Source organism: Carassius auratus, unplaced genomic scaffold, assembly GCF_003368295.1.
Source record: "Carassius auratus strain Wakin unplaced genomic scaffold, ASM336829v1 scaf_tig00215422, whole genome shotgun sequence".
Classification (NCBI taxonomy): domain Eukaryota; kingdom Metazoa; phylum Chordata; class Actinopteri; order Cypriniformes; family Cyprinidae; genus Carassius; species Carassius auratus.
Genome location: NW_020528083.1, coordinates 51,394 through 68,483, shown reverse-complemented (window position 1 = coordinate 68,483; position 17,090 = coordinate 51,394). Strand labels below are relative to the sequence as shown.

The 17,090-nt window shown below is 35.3% G+C and overlaps 1 protein-coding gene across 2 annotated transcripts; it reads left to right on the top strand.

Moving 5' to 3' along the window:
• Positions 1-410: 410 nt before the first annotated feature.
• LOC113094799 (SAM pointed domain-containing Ets transcription factor-like) lies at positions 411-15,314 on the top strand. 2 transcript variants are annotated; one of them, XM_026260453.1, is made up of 6 exons: positions 411-690; positions 9,993-10,443; positions 12,157-12,354; positions 13,057-13,104; positions 13,332-13,466; positions 14,738-15,314. In XM_026260453.1, exons 2-6 carry the CDS (start codon positions 9,999-10,001, stop codon positions 14,914-14,916), a joined length of 1,005 nt encoding a protein of 334 aa, XP_026116238.1. In that variant the 5' UTR covers positions 411-690; positions 9,993-9,998; the 3' UTR covers positions 14,917-15,314. The 2 variants fall into 2 exon arrangements, with proteins under 2 accessions (XP_026116238.1, XP_026116239.1); XM_026260454.1 differs by lacking the exon at positions 411-690 and adding an exon at positions 9,439-9,899.
• The last annotated feature ends 1,776 nt before the right edge of the window (positions 15,315-17,090 follow it).

The following is a 17,090-nucleotide window of genomic DNA, read 5'->3' as shown; positions in this document are numbered from 1 at the left end:
TTTTTATTTTAGACAATTTGTATATAGTCTGAATTTACTTTGCAACTTATTCTATAAAATGATTATAATTTAAATAATTAATTTCCTTTGGTTATATGATATTTTGCACATACCACATTAAAATAAAAACTACAGACTGAAACTGAATAAAAATTTGCAAGACAACTAAGCCAGCTTGCCCTCTCATATTTCTCAAAACTTTTGTCATTTAAGATTCAAAACTGGATGTCGGACATTTAATCAGACAGTTCCTCTAGTAACTGTGTCTTTCTTTCTGTGAGGGTGGGGGTAAGCTGTCCACAACAACAGACTGGCATGTCAAACGCCTTCAGGCTGGGAATGAAGCACTGAGACAATGTTTACACAGTTTAATAAGGCCTGTGTATAAAGGTGCAATGGGAGTCAATGAAGCAAGCTTTCCTTCAGCAACTCTTACTTGAAGTCTTGCGCACACCCACATCAGGTGCACTCACTCTCTCTCTCTCTCTCACACACACACACACACACACACACACTTGTCACAAGCAGTATTAGTCATTGAGGTTAGTAATGTGGCACTCCACAATTCCAGCTTGTCGTGTTCCCTGTTGAGTCTGTAGTAGGCCTAGAATTAGAGAAATAAGCAGAAACCAAAGGAAACAAGCAGAGGCCTTCCTGATCGCACCTCCAACACTGTCTTCACCTGGACAGGTAAGTCTGACTGGATACCTCCTATCAATTCACTTTCATGGGAAACAATATATTACTGCTTAGTGTATTTTATCTGTATGTAAGTTGTAGTTGTAGTTTATATGACTAGTTAACAGTTTTAGACATATTGTACATTCTGGCAAAGTTCTCTGAATGTTATGAACAAATATTCTTCCAGTAATGACAATAGAACATTAATTCAAAGTCAGAACTTTCTAAAAAAAAAAATCTGAAATAATTTTGTTGTACTTTGTCTGTGAAGCTTTAGAGAAAATTCAAAAGTAACGTTCCCGTAATGTTTGCAAAAAAAACAATCCAGCGTTCCCCCTGAACTTTGTTATTAAAATTCACATAACATACAGAAATAACTTTTCATAACCTAATGGGAACCTTAACACAACGTTCTCAGAACACATTTTTGTAAATGTTTAAATAAGATTTGGCTTCACCTAAATTGTGGATGTAATTGTTTACAAAACTAAAATGTGTAAAATTGTGAAACAATTAAAATTGCAGATAGTGAAGAAAAGCAACATTGCACACATTCGTCTTTCACTATAGTGCTAAAAACTATCCCAGGAGGCACCTCATGAAGTTGGGAAGAAGCTATAATTTGGATAGTTGGAATTTGATTATAATAAAGAATTAGGGGTGTGTCAACATTTGTCTGGTAATGCCGTTTTTGTGCAGCAAAACACATAAATGCATTTGTGAATATGCATATTTTAAGTTCTCTAGGCAACCGAGCAATCAGCCTTATCACCAGCTCATATCATTGATAGAGGTTGATATGAACTCGGGTGGTTCTGAATGCACCTGTTCTCAAGCTGACACAGTTCACCTGTTGTTCACATGCGATGTGTCCTTATTTAGAAAGATAAAGGGAACATGTCTTGAAAATTACAAGGTGTAAAGCTTTCAAATGTCATTAAAAGTAAAGGTTTTCAAGAGTAATTTGGCTGGCCTCCAGAACACCCCCAGCAAACAACAAATGACTGTTTTTTTCCCCTGAAGGGAAAAGTGCAAGTGACTTGTGCTCTGGCTGACGTCCAAATCCTTCAGAAGAAGAAAAGAGCTCAATTCCCAAAGGCAAATGCAAAGTTTCTATTGATTTCCACTATGGCTAAGTGTTACATTGTGACTATACAATAGGACTAAACTGATTATTGAGTTGTGTTGAGTTAGTTTACATCAAATGTCAACTTAATTTTTTTTATTTTGTATGATATTTTTGTCATTTTTGAAGCTTGATGGTAAAAATCACAGTTTGGTTTCATTATATGGAAAACAGTTGTTTATACACTCTACAAAATTACAGTTTGGGATAACACAAGCAAATGACAGAATCAAAAATTTTAAGTGAGCTATTCTTTTAAAAATGGCATATTTCGTTTCACACTTTGGTTCACAGTATCAAATGATGTCAAATGAGATGACAATTAGATAACCTGGCACAGGTACATCTGCTCCGGAGGTCGAGGAAGTAGAACAAACACGTTAACAGAGGAGAATAAATATGATGTTGAGTAATGAAGAAATCCCCTGTACAATTTCAATTGAGCTTAAAGCTTCCAGAATGAATCAGAGATACTTATCAAAGGTGGCTGTCAGTGGTTGAGTGACTGAATATGGCACTTTGCATATTACCATGCCATGCCAGTTTTTGTTCAAACAGCTGGGTGGGTTGTGTTTGTCAAGAAATTACGGCAGAATTCTAAGTTTTTACAGTCTTATGATAGATGATTGTCTTATAATGTCACAGAGCCATGCAACAAATTTGCATTTTCATTTAAAATCAGTGAACCTCTGATCTTTAAAACCGCAATTTACTTACTATTGTGGACCAATCACAGATCATTTGTGAATAAGTTTGCTCTTTATTGAAACATTAAAATTCATGTTTACATATGAAATATGTTATTTTAATAATATTTTGGCTATTAATGAATCCCCCTAAAACGCACTTAAAAGTATCACTGGCTGGATGGACGCACCATGCGACCTGCTTACAGTAATGTTTGTCTAAGAGGACCATACTGTATACTATATATACTATAGTGTTTCAGGAATGACAGATGTGAGTGTGCGAGTGAATCCGCTAAATTGTTTCGCGATTCATTGTTAAGATTGACATTGATGACTTTAGCAATCGACGGAAGAAACTATCTGAAAATTTCAAAAATAAACCTGTGCATTAAGTGATTCAGAGTAGCGAAACTGCAGAAGCAAGTATGTGTTGGCTGAAAGTATTTATCAGCTTCTACAGTAAAAGAAAACAATTTAAAACAAATGTAATTTGTTAATTAAATGTAAAGATATGTACAAATATTTATTGCATCATTATTTAATTGTTATACCATTAATAATTAACTTATTTAATTTGTTAAGTATTTAAATAATTGACTCTTCTAGGCTTGTTGTCTTGGTGTCTTATTTTTTTAAATGCATGCGACTTTGTGACTTTCTGCACTTGTTATACGTTATACTTCAAAATAGTAAAAGTACTAAAAAAATGTGTTACAATAGTCCTTTTATGATGAATCCAAAAGCAAGAAGTGAAAAAAGGAAGTTGAAATGGCAACTGAGCTAATGAGTGATCCCTGGCTGCCATCTACTGGTTATAATGATAATTTAATGTCATTTTCATCTTAAAAAGTCTTTATTTAACACCAGAAGACACGTTTTTTGGACCAATTTTTTTCATGTTATCTTCGTGAATGGAAAGTGAATCTTTGAAGTGAATTTTACTACACAACTTTAACCAATTTAACTCCAGTCAGGCAACCAAAGTTATTAACCAAGTTAGCAATTCATGTCTATGAAGGTTATCAGTATCAAGACTACTGTTATGATGTCGTTTACATGATAGCATTGCTAGCTGGCTAATTTTAGCTCAAATAGTTACAATAGGATTAGTTGTAAGCATTTAAATGTACAGTTTCGTGTCTACGTACTCTCCTACAGGCTAGGCATATAAATTTATATGCTGTTAAATAACATGAAACTGTATGTTAATGCAACTTTTTTCATTTACACTGTTGTCCGTTTCTGAACAGAGCGAAGCAGGAGAGGTTTCTCTACATATATTGCAGAGTGATCGACCTATCAAGTTTTTCCTGAATGGAATTTTCGGACGATGAAGAGAAGAAAAAACGCAAATCTTTTTGATGAGTTTTCCATCATCATTTGCAGAGATGTATAGTAACGAAGTAGAACTACTTCGCTACTGTACTTAAGTACTAAAAGGCGGTATCTGTACTTTTCTAGAGTATTATTTTTTTCTCCTACTTCCACTTTTACTTCGGTACATATTTTCGCTGAGTTTAATACTTTTACTCCGATATTTTTTTTATGTGCTGCATCGTTACTCGTTACAATTATAATAATGTTACGAATCATTCCATTACAAACCACTGCCAGAACTGTAGATGGCAGGTTTGATGAAGCTGGCACATCATTGAGCGAATCAAGCGATAAGAAGACTGCGCGTGCTGACTGAACTGCTGTGAAGAGAGAGATGAACACCGAGCCGAGCCAGATAATGACTCGTTCACGAGTCAAGAACCGGTTGCATCGGTTTTCGGATGACCAGTAACGTTAGTTCTTTCTGACAGTTCGATTCAATAAACCAGTTGAAGAAAACAGTTCACCGATTCTTTTGCGCTCGATGCAATGGTGTCATTGGCGTTGACTGCACATGAGCTCACAACATTAACACAGAATCAGTTCAGAATCAATCACCAAAAGAAAACAGTTCGGTTCCAGACGCTCTGTGTGTCGGTTTGCTTCACGCTAAATCACACTTGCGCAGTATCATCAGCTCCTCGGTTCACGAATCGGACGCGTCTGACAGAAACGGTTCTTGACTCGAGAACGAGTCATTATCTGGCTCGGCTCGGTGTTCATCTTCAGTTCTCTCTTCACATCAGTTCAGTCAGTCTACTGTTTGAGTCAATGAATTACTCCGGGATATTGGTTTGTTTTAACTCAGAGGGAGTGTCAGACACATTAAACAAGTTAACATCTTAATTCATCTGTGGATTAATGCGTATTGGAGACGCGAACTGTTTAAAACGATTCAGTTCGATTTGGTGGACTGTTTCAAAAAGATCCGGTTACATCGAATGATTCGTTCGCGAACCAGATATCACAAACTGCTTTGTTTTTAACTGTCTTAAAACAGACACGGAAGAGAAGACAATGCTGTATAAAGTCATAGTTTTTGCTATTTTTGGACCAAAATGTATTTTCGATGCTTCAAAAAATTCTAAATGACCCTCTGAGGTCTTATGGGTTTGAAACAACATGAGGGTAAGTTATTAATGACATCATTTTGCAAATTGGGCTAACTAACCCTAGTAACCGTTTTTTTGTTTACAAGAAGTTACAGTCAAAGGAATTGTGATTGTCCTTTAGGTTAATCATTTGAAATAGTAAAAACAATATGTTCAAACTTTTGACTATTTTCTTTAATAGCTACATAACACAATACTTCTACTTTTACTTTCAGTACTTGAGTAGTAAATTTTAAAATAGACTACTTGCAATACTTAAGTACAAAAAATGTTGAATACTTTAGTACTTCTACTTAAGTGTGGTGCTTAAAGAGCACTTCTACTTCTACTCAAGTCACTTTTTTGATAGAGCACTTGTACTTTTACTCAAGTATGGGTCTCTAGTACTTTATACATCTCTGATCATTTGACATTTTTCCCCTCAAATGATGAAACGACTGTGTAACGGACACAATGTGCAGTGTTTCCATAACTGTCCAAAGCAGGCCAGTTAGAGCCACGCGATTGGCTGTTGGTTGCTAAGCATCTAACCATAACGTTCAACGTTGTGTAGTTTCGAAAGCGGTAGCTGCAGCTTGGAGTAACAGGCATGCCGAAAGGGTGAACCCAAACCCTAACCAGCTAGAAAGACCTGTATCCACGCCCCCTACCTTTCACCACGCCCACTGCACCAGCCTGCAGTTATCTCTATTTGCAATATCGGGTTAACAAAGTCCCGCTAACTGTCCTAACACCAGTTCTAGGGCTTTCAAACTGCACTTAACCCTAAATCATCGTCATTCTAAACCTCGCGTTTAACCCCAGCCAAAAAGGACTTCCGAGATGTCTATACAAGGAAAACTTGATCGTGCAGGCAGCAGTAGTATGAGGATGCCCACCGCTAAGTGTGACATTGATACCGCAAATAAGAAGGTTAACCCGGAGTTTAGTATTGTACAGTGTGAAACTTCATCTTATAAATATTAGTTTTTGACCCAGGGTAAAAGAGCAGTGTGAACAATGAGTTTAACCAACATTAAAACCGACAAGGGTTTAAATGACCCAGGGTTAACTATGTTAAGTGCCTGCCCTTTCGAAAACAAACCATGGTTTTATTTTAGTAAAAGTATAGTACCAGGTTTTTTTTTTTTTTTTTTTGAAGGATTGCTTACCATAACACAGTTTTACTATGGTTTTAATACCATGTTTAAACTATGGTAAGTATAGCAAAACATGGCTCATTTTTGCCTAACATGGAACAATAACCACTGTTTTTTTTTTAAGTAAAGCCAAGGTTCATTTTCATAAAGATGGGGTTATAAGCATGGTTTCCCAGGTTTATGCTCAGTCTGAAAAGCCATATTTCATTATCTAATTATATTCAGTCTATTTTAAGTGTGGTATATAAGACTCGTAATACTTTTTGGGGTCTCTATACATATATATAAGCACAAATAGCAAGCATTTTGACCTTGGAGAGTGTTTTTATTGGTTCTGTTGATGGTTTTTAAGAATCAGCCAGTCGTTGTGTGACACATCACTGGAGCTCAGTCATATGGTGGGGAGCCACTGCACTAATTGCTTGTAATGATTGCCAAATCTTTTATGTCCTTATGATGTGAACAGTCTGAGTATTGCACAGCTGTTATTGAAACCCTGCAGTCGACGGAGCATTTTGTCCAGTAAGAGATGTTTGGTGTGAGCACGGCATGTGCAAACTGCTACACAACCTAACAGACTCATTGAGCAGTGAGACTCAGTATTAATAGGTAATGTTTTGCTATTGAACTGAGCTGTGCTGGTTGCTATGATGGGACAGATTCCAACACAGAGTAAACATATTAGAGAAACTAGAAAATTAGAAGAACTAGAAGACAATGAAGCTTATTTTGGTAGTATATTTCATTAAGAAAATTATGTCATATGCAAAAAAACATTCTTATCTTTTACTTTCTTTCCTATGGGCTTTTTAAAGTAGTGCACCATTCATGTATACAGCATGTATAAACAGTGGTTATTTCGCACTGAATGCTGCTGACCTGACAAATGGAGCGGCTCTTAACCCTTCCAAAATGAGTTTTTGAGTATTTAACCAAACTCATTTAAGGATCAGTCACAGGTCTAATCCCGCGCCTGGGGAGTGTGTTTGCATCTCCTCGCCGCTGCTTTTTCTCCCATGGCCATAGTCAATATGACTAAATGTGCCTGTCTAATGGGCTTATCACAAGCTGTTGTGAGCAAGAGTGGACACTAGGTTACAGACTTGAGACTAAGTCGGCCCCAAAAGCACGTTCCAGCTTTTTCCTTGGAGAGGAGAGTGAGGGGGATGTGAAAGCAGCAGGCGTTTGGAGATGAGAACAAGGATTCCAGGAAGGATAACTTCATTTCCTCTAGGGTTTACTCCAGGCCAGCTTCAAAGACACAGGCCTCCATTTGTGTTTGCATACTGAGATGTGAAAGAGCGAGAGACAAATGGTTTGACCTGTGACCATTCCATCGCTGCATCCTACGTGATGCATGCAGCAGAAGCACAGTTTCGACACTTTTTACTCCTTTAAGTGTTGACGAATGAAACGCTTGGAAATGATCCTTGTCTTATGTCCTGGAATAAAGATCTGATCAAATAATATTTTAGACTTTCATCTAATTTTTCATAAAACTAAATAAATGAATTTACTTTATAAAAACTAGTTTGTTTTCAATATTTAACATGATGTTAATTAAGCCATTTCTTTTTTAAATTAATATAAAAATGACAAATTGTTAACATTTATAAAATAATAACATAAAAATTAATAAAAATAAATAATAATAATAATTGTTAAAATATTGTTTCATTTGTTAACATGAACGTAGAGTGAAAAATAGATTAATTTCAACATTTATTAATTACTAATGCATTATTAAAAGTTAGATCTGTTAATATTATTTTGAATGAACCTGAGCTAAGACAAACTAACAATCAACAGTTGCATTTTTATTAATTAATGTTTTAAAAGCATGGGGGGGGGGTTGCAGAGGGCTATTTGAAAGACAATTTTTTTTTTTTTTATGATATTAAACATTATACATTTATTATAGAGGTGAATTTAAAAGGTCAAGAGACAAGTGAAAAACTTTTGAAAGTTTTTTTATAAATGAGGGAAAAGTCAACTGAGAGACACAATAAAAGGTTTAAGCCATAATAATCCATCCTTTAAAACCTGAATGATTGTTTTCTTTTTATACCTCTTTTCCTCTGCTATCACTGGGTGTGGAGCAATCTCACCATTTTATGAATGACGGTAATGGTGCGTCCAAACAAACGGAGGTTGTTTGAGAACATGTGGTAGATGGTGAATGTCCTGTAGACATGCGCTCTAATGACAACAGATTACTGACAAACACGTCTTACTCTCCATCTGTGCTCTCAACTTTAAATCAAACAATTATGTACGCATATTTACTTATGAAGAGAGGAGGATGCCCAACAAATACCCTCACAGGATCTATATAAACTACTTTTATGGCAATCAATAAAACATGAAATCCAAAGCAGTGCAAAGAGGAAAATGTCAATGCAGGATGATCCAGAGATGTGGTTGCTTGCATGACCCACATTAAAGGGATTTCTGCAAAACTTCTGCAAAACACAAAAGCAGAAGAGCATTCGATTTTAAACTGCAACTATGACATTTGAATATTAAGCATATGAATTACAGTTGTACTCGCCTGACCGAAGCAGGCTTTGTTCGTGCCGACAGCATCTCATTGGCTGCCTGCAATGTTTTTCATATAATGTGGAGGCCCTGAAAAGACCTTCATGATTTATGATGTTCCTTGTTTCTGTCACATCATTTATTTTACAGCTTTTTTGCATTCCTCAGAGCGGTTTCTTAGATGCCCCTTTATTCCAGGAACTTATATTTTTAGGAAAGGACATTTGCATAGAAAAGAACCACTAATATTTTAATCAGAATATGTAAAAATATAGTTTGCACCAGTGTTACTTTATATACTATTATATGATTTATTAATAATTTAATTTAGCTATTTATTTAGTTTGCATTTTTAAATTTCTCATTATTTTTATGTTATATTAATAGATAATTATGCATTATATATTAAAATATTGTTTTTATATTTATTAAAACTAAAGTATATATAACATAAAATTGTTTCATCTATTATTTGGATTTTATTTTATTAAATCTTTATTTCAGAAACTATTTTTAAGTTTTACCCTGGTTTATATTGATATCCATCAGTATTTTGACAGCCATATGTGTTGATGTGACCTATAGTTTCCGAACAGCTTGTTGTCTTTGTTCTTTTGCATGTTTTTTTTTCTTTTGTTTGCAATATCCCCTCTCTTTTGACTTTAAGGCATATTTTCAAACATGACTGTTTGAGGACTAACTGTTTTTTAGGAAACTCTTGCTTTTTAACCGGCAGTTTAAAAAGGCGTTTCTCGAAGGCTATTATTGCTTCTGAAGCATAAACTTGTAACCTGATCTGCTCTTTCCTTCATGCAATCTTCCCACCTTTGTATCTTTACCTCCCGGCCACTGGAGATCGATATCATCTCCAGCCCCTCCTCTGCTGTCATCCTACATCTGAGGCATGTTTTCCTCTTTGCAATTTGATTAAAAACTCATGCTGACACAGGAGACAGGAGACCGGGGAAGGCACCTTGAAAGCAGTCGTCTAAACTGCTGCTTTGCTCCCGTGTCACCCGTTATTCTGCATAAGTGACCCATGAGTAAGTGACTCAGTCAAATCCAGTTGTCCTCCCTATATGCTGCAATGACTTTCTGTGTTCATTGCCATTCGTCCTGGAAGCCTTAAAAACAGAAACAGCATCACTTAGGCTCAGAGTTTTCTTTGGATGGGATGAGCTAATGGATATGGATCACCAACACGTTCAAGAACAAGCAGTTTGCTGAATGCTCTGGTGTACAGCTGCTCTTTTACACACTATATAGTCATAAAACTGGACAATATTTATTGAGTTGTATGGTTCAATAAAGTTTTCTTTCGTTCCCGCAGGAGACAATGGCCAGTCCTGTCCGAATCCAGTCAGACAGCGCTGTTCTCCAGCCACTGCACTCCACAGGCTTCACCGAGAGCTCGCTGGCCCTTCTTAAGCGAGAAGATGGCTTGGATATGGTCGACCACAAACCCCGTCTTGACGTCTCGGACCGAGGACATCCGGGAGTCTATCTGTCCTGCTTTGACATGCTGTTCACCGAGGATGCTGCCTGGCTGGTGAGGGTGTCGGATTCGTCCACACCCGCGGTCGTCGGGCCCAGGCTGGAGCCGTGTCAGGAACCGGAGCAGTGTCCGGTGATCGACAGCCCCGGGCTGGGAGCCTCGCCGCTGTCTCCTACTCTGGAGGAACAGGTGGAGGAGCGATCTTTAGAACAGGTGCAAAGCCTGGTAGTGGGAGAAGTTCTGAAGGACATTGAGACCGCTTGCAAACTTCTCAACATCACACCAGGTAAGATAATATTCATTTGCTGTTGGTTCATAAAGCGTCAGAAATATAATATAATATAATATATATATATATATATATATATATATATATATATATATATATATATATATATATAAATAAATAAATAAATAAATAAATAAATAAATAAATAAATAAATATATATATATATATATATATATATATATATATATATATATATATATATATATACATGTGTTCTTTTTTATTTATTTATTATTAGTAATAATTTACTTGGATTATTAATATTACAATTAATAACTATTATGTTTTAAATATTATTTTATATTATTTTATATATATATATATATATATATATATATATATATATATGTTCATACATAGACACACAAGTAATATTAATATAATTTAAATAATCATGTATTTTATAAATAAATTAAGTCGTTTTGGTGCAAAAAAAAAAAAAAAGGATTTTTGGTGCAAAATTGTACAATGTGCACAACATTTTTGACAGGCCTTGCTTCCAAAAACTTTAATTTCATGTATTTTAATGTGTTTAACGTTATTCTTAAATATCCCCTGGCTTTCAAGAAAGAGTAACCCGCTTTAGTTAACAGTGTGAACACTGAATTTAGGCTAAATTAAGATTAGATTCAGACTGTGGTTCCATGCATGTTGCAATAAAGCTGTTCAATTAAGCATGCAAAAAAATTATAAAGAGAGTCTGATGTACATTTTAAAAAATATATATACTATGAATTCACATTAAAATTGTATGATTATATGCACATGCCAATCAATGCCGATCATGTGTTAGCGAAACAATAAAGGTCAGATATTAATAAAAAAAAGTTGCTAAATACGATATCAAGACTAGGGTTTTATTTAAAATATTTTTGAGCTATAGTTATATATAACAAAGATATGATAAGTCATATATTGATGCCAGACAATGCATTTAAACAACATTAAACAACAAATTCAGATTTTGTTCACATTATATTTCTTAAAAATGCCTTCAGAATATGTATATAAATATATGGCCTAATAGAAAAATACTTCAACATGAAATACCGTAACACAGCCATGATGCATCTGGCTCACAGCCGCTGCAGTAAAACACAACATGCTGATATAATCATGACACTTATTCAAATGAACGTCTCGCCATTCATCACTCATGTTTAATGTGAGTGACGGACAGCTCTGAGTTACGATTGAGCCGAGCAAACAGTCATAATGAAACTGTTAGAAAAGGCCTTTGACTCCAGCAGCCCTGAAGGCAGCTGAAGGCATACAGACCAGGATCTGCCTAATCCTCCGGAGTTTCACTAATGTGCTGAGAGCTTTGTCACACTCACTTTCCTTAAGGATATTCAAACCCCTCCCGTATAACGATGACGAACAAGCAAACGTTCAAAGAGGTCGCGCAGATATAGTTTTGAAAAATATCTGTGCATCGAAAAAAATAGCTCAAAATTGTCAGTGGCATCTCACATTGCAACTGATTTATCGAGTTGTCTGTATTTTTTTTTTAAGAGCAAGTTTATGCAATTCGTGTTAAACGTATTAAAATAAGTCACTCCACCTTACGTAAACACCCATCCTCACTGTTTGCTCTTCTGAATGGCTCTCTTTTTCACTAAGACGTTTCAAAACCCGTGCAAACAGCTCTGAATCCCAACAGTGTGCTTTGTCAGAGATGGCTGGTCTGATCTGATCTGATCTTTCAGACCCGATGGAGTGGAATTGTGGGAACGTTCAGAAGTGGCTGTTGTGGACGGAGCATCTCTACAGGCTCCCGCAGGTGGGAAAGGCCTTCCAAGAGCTGGATGGCAAAGATTTATGCTCCATGAGCGAGGAAGACTTCCGACAGCGTTCACCACAGTGCAGCGAGACTTTACACGCACATCTGGATATATGGAAATCAGGTGAAATACTTGATAAAAAGTACTTACTTAGACTGTTTGAATTCAGGATTGTGAAAAATATTCTGAATGTAAGAATCCACTCTCTTTCATTTAATCAGTGTGAATTTGAAATGAATTAGCCGCACAGGAAGTTGAATCAGAGTTTGAATAGCAGGAAACGTTCTAAAATTCAATTCAAAGAAATAGAGCATAGTGAGTGTTGTTATTGTTAACTAAAGCTAAAACTATTTCATATTGTTTTCATTAAAGGGAAATCATAAAAAATTAGGTTAGAAAAGTTCAACTTAAAAAGTTAAAGATTATAAACTTAAATTTCAAAAAATTTAATGAAAATGTGAAAAAATTTGACTATTTATTCTCCTATACTTTATTTACAATGCATCTTATTTTTTTAAGAGCCATTCTTTTAAGTTAAGAAATACTGTAAAAACATGAACATAGATTATTAATGTTATGTTTACAGGTAATTCATAATGAAAAACAAATTATTTATTATTAAAAACAACTGTCAGCAGCTATTTTTCTCTTTTATTCTGTTCCATTCCATTTTAAATCTACTTCCTTTTATTCAAATTCACATGGCAATTTGCAACCTGTTTGAAACCATAAATTCAGAAACTGTACTAAATAAGACATCTTTAACTCTGTAAGTTCTGTAGACTGAATTTTTGCATGCTGCATTTCTCTTTTTTGTGCATTCAGCTGCCTGGATGAAGGAAAGATGTTCAGGTGGAGAGACCAGGATGAGAGGTACGTCACAGAAACACCACAGTAAACTACACGGATGATAACCAATATACAGAAAAAACCATGCCATTACCTTAAAAACATACCACAGACAGACCAGTACAAGTGAAAGAAAAGCACTGTCTGTCATGTAATGATTAGCCTTTTCAGATCAGATCAGATCGATTACTTCCAAAAACAGATTACTAAAATGTACCTATAATGCTATATGTGTGCATGTTATCTCACAGAAGGTGAAGAGCTGTGGTCTGAAGCGGATTCGTCTTGTTCTGGTCAGCCGATCCATCTGTGGCAGTTCCTCAGAGAACTTCTGCTCAAACCTCACAGTTATGGACGCTGCATCCGCTGGCTGAATAAAGAGAAAGGTGAGGACACAACAGCTCTTCTGCAAAGTAATGGCAATAATGGATGCTGATGGGTCCGCAAAAATGGGATAGACTTGTTTCCATGATGCTTTAAATGATGCTACTCCAAGGTATTTCCAAGAATACCATGATGCATCCTGAAAAATAACAGTTCTTTGGCTCTGGTTCCTTGAAGAACCTCTCTAAAGTTTTTAACACTCTTAAAAATAAAGGTTTGTTATATGCATTGATGGTTCCATAAAGAACCTTTAATATCCCTGGAACCTTTCCATTGCCCAAAAGGTTCTTTAAAGGAACATTCCACTGTTTTTGAAAATAGCCAAATTTTCCTACTCCCCTAGAGTTAAACAGTTGAGTTTTACCATTTTCTAATCCATTCAGCTGATCTACAGGTCTGGTGCTAATACTTTTAGCTTAGCTTCGTATAGATCATTGAATCTGATTAGACCGTTAGCATCTGGCTCAAAAATGACCAAAGAGTTTCTTTATTTCTCCTATTTAAAACTCAACTCTTCTGTAGTTACATACTAAGACGATGGACGTTACACGATGTAACTACAAAAGAGTCAAGTTTCGCCAGACCTGGATATCAGCTGAATGGATAAGAAAATGGTAAAATTCAACTGTCTAATGCTGCGTTCCAGGCAGGTTTTTGGCACGATTTCAAACCACGATTAACGACTTTGTACCGTTTCAGGCAAGTCACGCCAAATTTCCTGAGCACAAGGAATTGTAGCTAGATTATTAATTTTATTTAACGTTACATTGTACTCAAATAGTTTTTTCAACGTATACCACTTACATAAACACTGCATCCGTAGGCAATATTATTCGTAGGGGCTGCCAGTGTTGTTTCACATGCTGTGTGATGTCAGAACTTGTAACTGGGAGTGCATCGATCTAGTACGAGTTTGACTGCTTTTCTAGTGCACTTTAACGTGTTTAAAGTTGGAAAAACACGGGTTACGGGTTGTCTGGAATGTGGCATAACTCTAGGGGAGTTGGAAAATGAAGCTATATATAAAAAAAAAAGTGGAATGTTCCTTTAAGGTGGATTTTTTTTTCTTTAATCTAATAAAAAATGGTTATTTTAAGAACTGTTCACACCAATGGTTCCACTATATATTTTTAAACTTTTTGGAACCTTTTTTTTTTTTTTAAATGTATAATGGGAAAATGTTCTTGATATTATTAAAATGTGCACATGTCCAAAAACATTGCAGTACTTACCTATGCCATTACCGATGTGTCTTGGATGCGTGTCTTCACAGGGATCTTCAAAATCGAAGATTCGGCTCACGTGGCACGTCTCTGGGGTTTGAGGAAGAACCGTCCTGCTATGAACTATGACAAACTCAGTCGCTCTATTCGGCAGTACTATAAAAAGGGCATCATCCGCAAGCCAGATGTCTCGCAAAGACTTGTCTATCAGTTCGTCCATCCGGTATAAGAGCGATGTATAGTGAACTCAACCACTGAGACGAGAACTTTATGAACTGACTACACATTTCCTGAGACTATTTCTGGGTTTTGCATGACAGTGAAACCAAGACTCCAAGATTTCAGCCACTTTCTATGTTTAAAATATAATTGTGCTTCGAAATTTGTACATGCACTCTTTTAAAAACCACTTGTGTGTCTGTTGAAACGTAGTATCAGCTTTGCACTGCTACTTTCTGTTACTTAAAAAAAAGCCTGTCAAATAAACTATGATGTTTAACAGAAGCACTAAGGTTAAAATAAGTGATTTAGTAGATATTCTTTGAAGTATGTTACAGGTTACTCGCAAGGTCTGCCTGTCAGCGTGTCTCTGAGCAAACCTTGGTTTCCCTGCCCATGATTTGCAGTGGAAAGACTGTGGAGTTTGTGTTAATCTCTGGCTGCCAACCAACAAACATCCCTTTTTTTCTGGTTTGTGATTAATTGCACTGCGAACCTTTCAAGTCTGCCCATGTGAACTTTCTCCAGGTTCTTCAATAATCGGCCACCTTCGCATGCACCTCCCTGCTCACGTCACGTTTCACTCTGATGCGCACGAGGGCTTACCTGCGCTGTGGATGCATTTGTCACGTGCGCTGTAAATTGACAGGTTTCAGACAGGAAGTCCGAGTTTAGGACAGTAACTCATTTTGAGCCTGAGGGAGGTTTGGATTCTATTGTGGCGCTTGTATTTTTGTACATCTCCGTTGTGAAGTCTCTGAAAGACACTGGAGTTGTTTCGGCATTATGAAATATTATCCGTACTTATACAGTTATATCAAAGCTGAACGGTAATTTTTCATGTATAGCCTATTCAGTTTTTGTTGCTTGTGCATTTTGCCTCAATTTCTTTATTAAATATTCTTTTTCATTTCACAGTGTCCTGGATATTTCACTCGATCTTTTACAGTAGTATAATCACACAATCATTTTAATAATGTAGAATTAATAAGATAAAAAAATGTGTACCATTGTTTTACCGTGGTATTTTTTGTTTTTTGTAAAAGCATATAGGAGAATCTCATTTAAAAAAGAGAAATTTAAGAAATAAAATAATATTTATTTTGCGATACATTTGACAACTTTCATGACAGTTAAAGTTGCATATAAATCTTCAATACCATGATGCATCCATATATTTTACTTTTGAGTTTTTTTTAAAGTGTAAATAGAATTAAGATAATAATAATTTTCATAATATATACATATCATTTCATTATTTTATTCTTATAGTAATTATTTTATTTTATTTATATTTTTATGAAAAGTTTTACTTTTGAATTTGTTACGTTCAGGTTTTTTTTTAAGATAATTAAGGTAATGACTTTCATTAAATATTCATTATTCCGATTTTTTATTCTAATAATACTTATTTTTATTTAAATTATTTTATTATAATATTTTTGGGAAAATAATAGTAATTACAATATATATATATTTAAAATATTTTCTTTAAGAAAAATATTACTTCTTATTTTTATCTATTGATTTTGAGGTGAAATATGACTGATTTACTCTGGGTTATTGGACTCCATAAACAGATTAGCAAAGGATTTCTGCAATCCTGACCTCTAGTGGTGACCCAAAGGAAAAAAGAAAAAGAAAAAAAAGAAGCTTTTTCTATTGTGAACTTGAATGGAACAGATACTACACTGACACGAAGATTAAAACACATCAGTCCAGTCTAAACATGCAATATATATATATATATATATATATATATATATATATATATATATATATATATATATATATATATATATATATATACACACACATCACCTCCTCATCCACTATTCATAACTGCTGAGCCTGAGTGAAGCTCTCAGGCTAAAAACGAGGCTACAGTGTTAAAAACATGTGACAAATGACGCAAGGCTCTAAAAATCAATTACATTTGATTATTAATATTGTTGCACTTCAGTAAGGGTTTTGCTCACTGAATCAGTAATAGATTGCATGTTAAAAGACATTCCCAGTCTCACAAACAGGCAAAAGGCAAAAGAAAAAGCATTTGAACACTTTTCAGTAGCATGTGCCCAGATATCACTGTGAATCCCACAGTTCAATGGTCATGAAATCATAACTAATATCCTGAATAAATTTTTCAGAATTTGTAAAAAGGATAAAAATGAGAGAAAACAC

Coding starts and splice junctions, on each gene's coding strand:
- LOC113094799 (XM_026260453.1), top strand. CDS start 9,999: ATGGCCAGTCCTGTCCGAATCCAGTCAGACAGCGCTGTTCTCCAGCCA. Junction 12,355..13,056: donor TCTGGATATATGGAAATCAG/GTGAAATACTTG, acceptor TTGTGCATTCAG/CTGCCTGGATGAAGGAAAGA. Junction 13,105..13,331: donor TGGAGAGACCAGGATGAGAG/GTACGTCACAGA, acceptor GTTATCTCACAG/AAGGTGAAGAGCTGTGGTCT.